The sequence below is a fragment of the Mustela putorius genome, unplaced genomic scaffold (assembly GCF_011764305.1).
Source record: "Mustela putorius furo isolate JIRA1106 unplaced genomic scaffold, ASM1176430v1.1 tig00000281_pilon_pilon_pilon, whole genome shotgun sequence".
NCBI classification, from domain to species: Eukaryota; Metazoa; Chordata; class Mammalia; order Carnivora; family Mustelidae; genus Mustela; species Mustela putorius.
The window spans coordinates 16,683,559-16,692,881 of record NW_025421343.1 but is presented as its reverse complement, the minus strand read 5'-3'; the positions used below and the strand labels follow the sequence as shown (position 1 = coordinate 16,692,881).

Genomic DNA, 9,323 nt, shown 5'->3' with positions numbered 1-9,323 from the left:
CGGCTCCGCACGCGCACCAGCATCCGGAGAGGACCCGGAGCGCCCGCGCAAGACGGAAGGTGGCACTGCGGCGGTAGGCGTCAGGGTCCCGGTCCCCGCGCCCAGGAGCCCGCAGCCACGGAGCCCAACCTGGCCACCAACAGCACCACATCGAGTGGGCAGCTCGCGCCCAGCTCCCGGCCGGTGGCTAGGAGAGAAACGCACACGCGGCCTCTCCCGTATTTCCGGCGCGGCCACGGCCAGCCGGATGTAGGAAGCGCAGAGCCACCGAGCGGCAGAGCGGCCCGCGACGGCTGCGCAGGCGCCGCCAATACAGGCGGGGCCGGAAGGAGAGACAGAGCGCCGCCATGACAGGTTGGGCCTAAAGGGAACAGAATGGGCCACTTGCCGGCTCTGCGACCGGAAAAAACGAGGCAAGGACAGCCGAGTTGGGCGCCGCCATGACAACCTGACCGGAAAAGGCGGAGCTCTCCTCCCGGACTGATTTCCTACCCGCACCGGCCTGGAGATGTGAGTAGCGGGAGCGCCTACCCTGGATCTGCCGCCGCACCCCCTCTCTTCCGTGATCTGGACCTGGGCCAGCACTCCGGGAGGAAGGGTTGGCGTCTTTGTTCCTCGAAGATCCGACCCTTAGGATTCAGCGCAGTGCATTACAAGTCTCGTCCCTCCGCGTGTCTAGGCCCCGCCCCCTGAGCGTTTAGACTCCGCCCCTCTACTTCTGGTAACTGGGAACTTGTCGGGTCCACCCTTAGCACCCACCCAGTCGTGTCCAACCACTTTGCAACTCTAGGACTGCAGAATTGTCACGGCACCTCTGCGATTTTTAGACCCGTCCTTAGAGCTCCGGGTTCATCCCCCTAGATCACCAAACTATACCTTCTGAACCTTCGGATCAGCGCATCATCGCAGACCTCGCCTGTAATGCCCACAGACTTGTTCCCAGACCACCCGTGCCGCTCTAGATTTCCAGATCTTTTTCTCAAGAGCTTACTTGTAGGAACATCCAGGTCTATCCCAGAGCTCCAGCCTCACCCAGTGCTTCCACATCATGCCCCTAGAACTCTGAGGCCCACCCCAGGGCTTCAAGTCTCACCTCCAGTACCTCTGTCCTCAGACTTAATCGTTAAGACTCTGGTCAATGGACCCTTCCCCAGGACCCAAGACCTTACCACTTAGACTTCTGAACCTCTTTTTAGGACTTCCGAACCCCTTTATGGCTCCTAGATTTTCTCCTAGAACTCAAGATCTTACTTCTAAGGCCCTATCGAGGGATGCCTGAAGGACCCCAAGGCTTGCCTTTGAATGATTAGACTTTTTTTGGAAAAGTTCTCCATCATCTTCCCAGAAGCCCCCACCCTGTTCCACAATCCCCAGGGCTCATGCTTTCCTTCCGTGTCCATCTCCCTGGCTCTATCCCAGGATACCTTCAGACTCCTAGATCTGCCCAGGATACCTAGTGTTGTACCCCGCTCCATCCCCCTACTGAGATCAGAACTCCCTTCCTGGTCTGTTGCCTGAAATTACCCTCAGCCCACCGTGTCCCACAGGCAGGCGGCCCTGGAGGTCACGGCTCGCTACTGTGGCCGGGAGCTGGAGCAATATGGCCAGTGTGTGGCGGCCAAGCCTGAGTCATGGCAGCGGGACTGTTACCACCTTAAGATGAGTATTGCTCAATGCACATCCTCCCAGTGAGTGTGGGCAAGAATGGGACGGGGTGGGGGCGGGGGCGGGCAGTGGAGTGGAAGTGTGAATGCTTGAAATGTCCTTCCTCCACAGCCCAATCATCCGTCAGATCCGCCAGGCCTGTGCTGAACCTTTTGAGGCCTTTGAGGAGTGCCTTCGACAGAATGAGGCAGCTGTGGGCAACTGTGCAGAGCACATGCGCCGCTTCCTGCAGTGTGCTGAGCAGGTACAGCCACCGCGCTCACCCTCATCCGTGGAGGTGAAGCCGCCACAATCACCCTCAACTGTGGAGGTGAGGCAATTGCAGGGACTTGTCACTACTTACCCCCTTTGTCCTGGTAGTTGATCAAAATAAAGACCTGGGAGTTATCCTCAGCCGCCCTGCCATAGGCCTGTGTGAGCATCTGGGATCCAGAACATGATCACCTCTTGCCCCTTCCCATAGCCCCTTCAGTTCAGACCCCTCTCTGACCTCTCCACCTCCAGAATCCCTGCCCCAGCCTTTTCCCTGACTCTCTGAATCCCCTCTCACTTGCCCTCCCCACAGTGGCCAGAGAGAGCATTTAGAAACTGAAAACTCATCCTGGTACATATTTGCTTAGATCTCTTCAATAGCTTCCCATTCGCTCTGAGAACAAAATCCAGGTCCTTGCTGATTCTCTGTGTTCTTCCCCGGGCTGACCTCATCCACCTCCTTCCTTACCTGCTCTCTTGTTCCCTTCCTCACTACCCCTCTGCTGTACTCGGTGAGGGGATGAGGAGTGAGCAAATGAGTCTTACTCTCTTTAATGATGTGTACGTACATAAACAGATATGCAGTATAACGATGGTATTAAGATTTCATGGATGGCTGCGATTTTTAAAAGCTGTCTTAAAAGATTGCTTGGGGAGGCTGCCTGGGTGATGGCTCAGATGTTTGGGCATCTGCCTTCAGCTCTGGTCATGATCCCCAGGTCCTGGGATCGAGTCCCGCGTTGGGTTCCCTGCTTGGTGGGGAGCCTGCTTCCCCCTCTGCCTCTGTGTGTGTGTGTCTCATGAATGAATAAATAAGATCTTTAAAAAAAAAAAAAGATGTCATTAAAGACCCCTTGGGGAGCTGTAATAAAAATGAAATTGAGAAATGCCCCTTTAGAAGTTAACCACCTCCCCTCACTGGACTGTGCCCTCCTAAGGCAAAAGTCACATCTTGAACCAACTCCCTCTTAACGTTCTCTTATTTGAGCCTCTGTGTTCTGTATTACCGCTTTCAGTCCATTCTCTGTGATGGTCCCAGAGCAGTCCCAGAGGAAATCTGATCATATTCTGCTTCACTTATATATTTTATTTTATTTTATTTTTTTGAGAGAGAAAGTGCGAGTGGGGAGATGGGTAGAGAGAGCGAAAGAGAAGGAATCCTAAGCAGGCTCCACACTGACTCGGGGCTCGTTCTCAAAACCCTGAGATCATGACCTGAGCCCAAATCAAGAGTTGGTGCATGCTTGATCAACTGAGCCACCCAGACACCCCATGTCCTGTTTCACTTGAAAACCTTTCAGTTAAGTGTCTGCTTTCAGCTCAAGGGGCCCAATCTCGGGATCCTGGGATTGAGCCCCAGGTCAGTGTCCCTGCTGGGTGAGGAGCCTGCTTCTCCCTCTGCCTGCTGCTCCCCCTGCTTGTGTGCTCTCTCTCTCTGTCAAATAAATAAGATCTTTAAAACAAAAACAAAGCTTTTCGTGGCTTCTCACCTCCATCCGCCAAATCTGAATTCCAGCACAGCCTATAGGGCCCCCCCACCCACCCCGCTCCCTACTTTCTACATCATACTCTGTTCCAGCCATAGTGAGCCTGCAGTTACTCAGGTGCATGTCTCTCCTGCTGGCAGGCTTTTATCCAGCTATTTCCTTCTGCCTGGACTGTCCTTCCTGGGCCACTTGGCTACTTGCTATTCTGGCTTATATAACGCTGCCTCTGAAAACATCCCCAGCAGGCACATCCCCATCTCCAGCCTCCCAGGGTGTCTGAGCTCCCTCCATCATGGCTTGTATCTCACTGCCTTGTAACTGCTTCATTCCCATTGGCTGTCTCAGAGGGGTTCTTGGCTAAATATGGGGGAGATGCCCTTCTACCAGGCCCTGTAGTCCTTGTTTTGTTTTAATAAGGCAGTAATAAGTGAAAGGTTCAGGCCCTAGGAGTGGACACCAGCAGGAAAGACTTTTTAATTATTTATTTTTTGAGATTTTATTTATTGGGGTACCTGGCTAGCTTAGTGGGTTAAGCCTCTTCCTTAGGCTCAGGTCATGATCTCAGGGTCCTGGGATTGAGCCCCGAATCGGGCTTTCTGCTCAGCAGGGAGTCTGTATTCCCTTCTCTCTCTGCCTGCCTCTCTACCTTCTTGTGATCTCTCTCTACCTCTCTGTCAAGTAAATAAATAAAATCCTAAAAAAAAAAAAAAAAAGATTTTATTTATTTATTTATTTGACACAATGAGAGAGAGAGATGACAAGTAGGCAGAGTAGGCATGGTTCGTCATTCCTGTCCTGGTTAAGCAATCAGCCTCTCCCTGGTCTTCCTCTGGCTATCCTGCTCTCCTCTGGCAGCCAGAGGACCTTGTAAAAATGGAAATGAGATCATATCTCTTCCTTTACAGCCTGTGTGGTTCCTGAGTGCACTCAGTGATTACTACCACACCTGCTTCCTCTATTGCCCTGTAACAATGCCAGGACACAGCAGATGCTCAGTAAATATAGCAAATGGTGACTTCTCTGCTCCCAGTGACAGTTCACTGTGTCAGATGTGTTCACATGACAGATGGCCAAGGTCATCACCTGATACCTTCTCCCTCCAGACGCTGGACTTGGCAAAGGCAGCCTCTGCTGTGTCTACATAATCTCCCCAGTGGTGGCCCCAGGACCAGGCACAAAAGAGGTACTGGTAGATGGTCATGTCTTTTTTCCACAGGCAAAGGCACTTCCTGCCTCCTGAGGACTCTGAACCATGGAAAAACTGGACATGAGTGACTGGCTCCTTGATGCCCCCAGCCCTGAAGAGTCGCCAGGTGGAGTCCTGAGGGGCCTGGACCTGAGTCTGGCTTCTCTGGACAGCAGGACTCACAATAAATAAAGACTCTGTATACCAGGCTTTGCCTTCTGCCTTCAGCAGCTGAGGGGGAAACCCTGCTCCTCTGTTCCCCAGCTTTGCACCATGTGCCAAGAAAGGGCCTGGTCACCAGAGTTAAGATGACCCCTCTTCCCTCGTTAACTCTGCCAACAGCCACTTCCAGTCTTCTGCTGCACAGATGTGGGAAAGGCTCTTTCTCCCACCCACTCCAGTGTTTACCCAGTCTTTACGGAGCATTTCCTTGAAGTTTAGGGGGCAGTAATATCATACTTCTTTTCCTCCTGTGTTTTGAAGCAATCGTGTGATAGACAGGGGCACTACACAGTGGGAATGAAAATACTGGCTTTATTATTGAGAACAGTGAAACCAAGGGGTATGGCTTAGCGTGTGCTGTCCTGGACTTCTGTTCTGTCTTGGTTTGTGTCCTTCCAGAATTCAACCCTGAGAATTAAGAGTGCAGTTAGTATATTTAGAATGTGATTCCAGAAACATCTGGAGGTGAGTGGAGAGGTGAGATGGAGAGAAGGCAGCCGACAAAAGGTGCGCTATCAAGCCAGTTACCACAGTGGACAATGGACTCAACCTAAGGGGCAAGGGGATTGGGGTACAGATCACCAACTGCCCGTCTGTCATCGGGGGCAGGTGTCATGGGCACTGATGGTCTTGCACTCCTTCCTGCTCTGTGTGGTCCTGTGCCCTGCCATCAAACAGGCCCTGAGTGGAGAGTAACCAGGAATCAAGTGAGCAGCGTTCAGCGCCCAGAAGAGGGCTGAGTGGATCTGGGCAGGGACCAACAGGGGCTGCTGCAGCTTCTCAGTTTCTCCTCAGAAGTACATGTTCTGTGAGCTCAGCTGGATGAGCACAAGCTCCCCAGCGGGAGCAGGTCCTAAAGGGCAGAGGGCAGACAGGACTGATGGGGGAGAGAGAGCCCGGTGTGCCCCGCTGAGTGTGCCCAGTGCCTGCACCCAGATTCACCATTCAGACAAGCCACCTCCCCCTGGAGGTGACTCCAAACTTCCAGAAATTAGAAGTGACTGGCCAGTGCTGATAGATTGGCCACTGGAAGCCCAAGGCTTGTGCTCTGGCTTGGAAAAATGAGCCAGGGTGTCTCCTGGGGATTTGATCTTTAAGACGAAGTCATCAGTTTGCTTGGGAGCAGTCAGGGTTGCCAGAGCTGCCAAAAGCCATGTGGTGCAAACCAGAGAAAACCCAGGTAGAGAAGGGAATGTGATCGTTCTTGTGGTTCCTGATTGGGCTGCTTGGGTCCTGATGGCTTTCTGTCCCCAGCTTTAGTTTCCTTGGGCTATAGATTGAGTCCTCAGAACTTTTTGTATGTTTTCAGCCAAACCCACTTTGCTTGAGTGGGGTTCTGCTCCATGTAATTATAAGGAGGGTAACAAGGGGGCGCCTGGGTGGCTCAGTTGGTTAAGCGCGAGACCCTTGAGTTTGGCTTAGGTCATCATCATCTGGGTCATGGGATCAAGCCCCATGCCAGGCTCAATGTTCAGTGGGGATTCTGCTTGAAATTCTCCCTCTCCCTCTGCCCCTCCCTCTTCTCTCTCTCAATTAAATAAAAAAGAAAAGAAGTGATAAGAACAAACAAAACAGGTTGATTAATCTTTTCACAGAATTTTTTGGGGAAGATTTTATTTATTTATTTAAGAGAGCATGAGAAGGGAGGAGGTCAGTGAAAGAAGCAGACTCCATGGAGCTGGGAGCCCAACGCGGGACTTGATCCCAGGACTCCAGGATCATGACTTGAGCTGAAGGCAGTCGCCCAACCAGCTGAGCACCCAGGTGCCCCTCTTTTCACAGAATTTACTTTTGGCTTTACTAGTGTTCTTTGCATATTTGTTTTTAATTTATCTTTTTTACCTTTTTTGGATTTATTTTTTTTTCTTTTTGAAATGAATGTTTAGCTCAATGATTCTTAGCCTTTTTTCTTTTCTAATGTACACACTTAAATTTCCCACAAAGCAAGCCTTTCTATTTTGCATTTTTCATTGACCCCAGATTATTTAGAAGTTTAAAACTGTATTTTAAAATTTCTGAACATATGGGGATTTTTCTCATTATCTTGCCTAATTGCAATTGGACTAGGAACACATTTTCTGTGGTTTCAGTCTTTAGAAATATGTTGAGACTTTCACAGCTTGGCATAGGGTTGGCTTTTGTTAATGTGCCATCTGCGTTTGAATCCTAATCCTAGGTTCATCATGCACTATCTTAGGTCGGGTTCCCCCAGAAACAGATTTTGAGGCAGCGCTTTGGAAGATGGCCCCAGAAAGCACTGGTAGGGCAGAGGGAAGTGAGACAGGAAGGGAAAGCAGCACATCAAGGCCGCATTATCAAGCAAGTTACCACTGGCCAACAGCTTAACTCTTTGGGGAACTCTGGGAAACAGTGGAGAACATATACTTCCCACTCAAGGGGGATCTAACTAACCCCCACCAGTCATTTTCCCTGCTCCTTCCTGTGTGCCAGACACACAGGCAAAAGTGGGCTCTGGTGGAGAGAAAACTCCAGCAAAGAGAAGAGCAGCAGCTTCAGGGTGGTTCACTCAGTGGTAGCCACCCTGGGGCCATTCATTGCAACGTGACCCACGGCCACCACCACCACCATTGTCGCAGCCTGTCATGGCAGCCTCACAGTAGCTCCCATCATCTCAAATCCCTTTGGTGCCCGTCACTGCTGCCTCCCATGCCTGCATCACACCACAACTACCATTGGTGGAGGTTTTACAAATAACACACAAATGCTTTCAAAATGCTTGGCTCTGTTCACAAAGGATGGCTGCCTTCAACCAAAGTGGTCAACTGGAAGTGGTGGGCATGAAGGCTGAGGGAGTATTGAGAACAGTATGGGGAGGGGACAGGGCTCAGTGTAGGGGGAACGTGTGCAGATGTTGAAGTGATCGAGTGAGCTGATGACCCTCAGGATTCTGAGAAGGCAGAATATGCCTGTCAAGGGAGTGCAGAGGTGAGGAGGTAGGGTATATTAACCCGAAAGCAGAGTATGTCATCGAGAGTCTCCATTTCACCTGTGGTGGTTGAACTGAGAATTTGTGCTTCCCATTGAATATACTGACTTTGTTGATAAAGATAATCAGAATAAGGATGCTAAGTATTTCAGACAGCACTCCCTTGAGTAGGTAAGCACCTGGTTTATGCTATGAAAATCTTTTGGACAGAATCTGTACAAATAGAAGCCAGATTCTCTAAGGAAATTCATTATCCTGAAATAAGCTGGCAGGGCACATGGCTGGCTCAGTGGGTAGAGCATGTGACTCTTGATCTCAAGGCTGTGAGTTCGAGCCCTATGTTGGGTACAGAGCTTACTTTAAAATCTAAAATCTAGGGCATCTGGGCGGTTCAGTGGGTTAAGCCACTGCCTTCAGCTAGGGTCATGATCTCAGGGTCCTGGGATCGAGCCCCACATCGGGCCCTCCGCTTAGCAGGGAGACTGCTTCTCCCTCTCTCTCTGCCTGCCTCTCTGCCTACTTGTGATCTCTCTGTCAAATAAATAGATAAAATCTTAAAAAAAAAAATCTAAAATCTGAAAAACTATGTATATACATATATATGTATATGTATATATACATATATATGTATATATATATATATATCTGATTTAAAAATCTATTTCAGTATGCAGACAAGGCTGAGAACCACTGTCCTAGTGGAATTTCTCAATTTTGATTGTCTTCTATAATATTAACACGCTTGGAACTAAGGTTTGAAAGTTTTGGAAACTACTTTGAAGCTCGTGACGTTAACAGAGGTTTCAGAGTCCAGGGAGTCGGTGTGTGTCACAATAGTATTTCTTTTTTAACTCAATAAATATTTACCAGTGAGGTGGTGACATTGAGATAAGGTCAGACCCAAATAATTCGAATCCTTTCCTTCTTTGATGGTCGAGAAATTATGGGATGCATGGAGTGTTGGGTCAGCTGAACAGAGGAAAGAATGTCTCTCTGAAAAGCATTAAGAAGCAGGAAAATTGCCAAGGACACAGACAAGTGTGTGTAACGAAGGGACCTGCACTCCCGAGGTTCTCAAGGGCAGATGCCTGGACACGGTCCCTGGAGCTGCCTTTGCTGCAGAGCGTGGGCAGATGGGCAGATCTCATGCTTCCCAGGATAAGCCACTGGGGATAACACCATGACTGTGGTGCAGCAGTACAAGGGACTGGTGAAGAAAAGACAGACATGCAGATCAGAAAAATGAAGAAGCAGAACGACCCCAAGGCATCCAGCCCCAGCAGGGCACCAGCCCCAGGGAACTGGGTCCAGGCAAGCATGTATATTAAGCTACATAAGTGTAAGACTTTTAAAAAGCAGAATGTAAACCCAGGAGTACTAATTAAAAAGCAAATTACCTCTTTTGAATAAAAACAACTACTTACTTCTTACTTTTTCTGTCTAATACAGTAAGAGTTTTTCTTTTTCTTTTCTTTTTTTTTTTAAGGATTTTATTTATTTATTTGTCACAGAGAGAGCACAAGCAGGGGGAGTAGCAGGCAGAAGGAAAAGCAGGTTCCCTGGT

At 49.7% G+C, this 9,323-nt stretch overlaps 1 protein-coding gene across 2 annotated transcripts; it reads left to right on the top strand.

Moving 5' to 3' along the window:
- The first annotated feature begins 313 nt into the window (after positions 1-313).
- Positions 314-4,797, top strand: CHCHD5 (coiled-coil-helix-coiled-coil-helix domain containing 5). 2 transcript variants are annotated; one of them, XM_004770997.3, is made up of 4 exons: positions 314-510; positions 1,548-1,688; positions 1,777-1,975; positions 4,621-4,797. In XM_004770997.3, coding segments are annotated over exons 1-4 (366 nt in total). In that variant the 5' UTR covers positions 314-508; the 3' UTR covers positions 4,645-4,797. The 2 variants fall into 2 exon arrangements, with proteins under 2 accessions (XP_004771054.1, XP_044935074.1); XM_045079139.1 differs by lacking the exon at positions 314-510 and adding an exon at positions 580-598.
- Positions 4,798-9,323: the final 4,526 nt, after the last annotated feature.

What these genes read in the sequence shown, in the direction of transcription:
- CHCHD5 (XM_004770997.3), top strand. An exon ending in GCTCAATGCACATCCTCCCA is followed by an intron (nt 1,689 to 1,776) that starts GTGAGTGTGGGC and finishes CTTCCTCCACAG; the next exon opens with CCCAATCATCCGTCAGATCC. An exon ending in AATCACCCTCAACTGTGGAG is followed by an intron (nt 1,976 to 4,620) that starts GTGAGGCAATTG and finishes TTTTTTCCACAG; the next exon opens with GCAAAGGCACTTCCTGCCTC.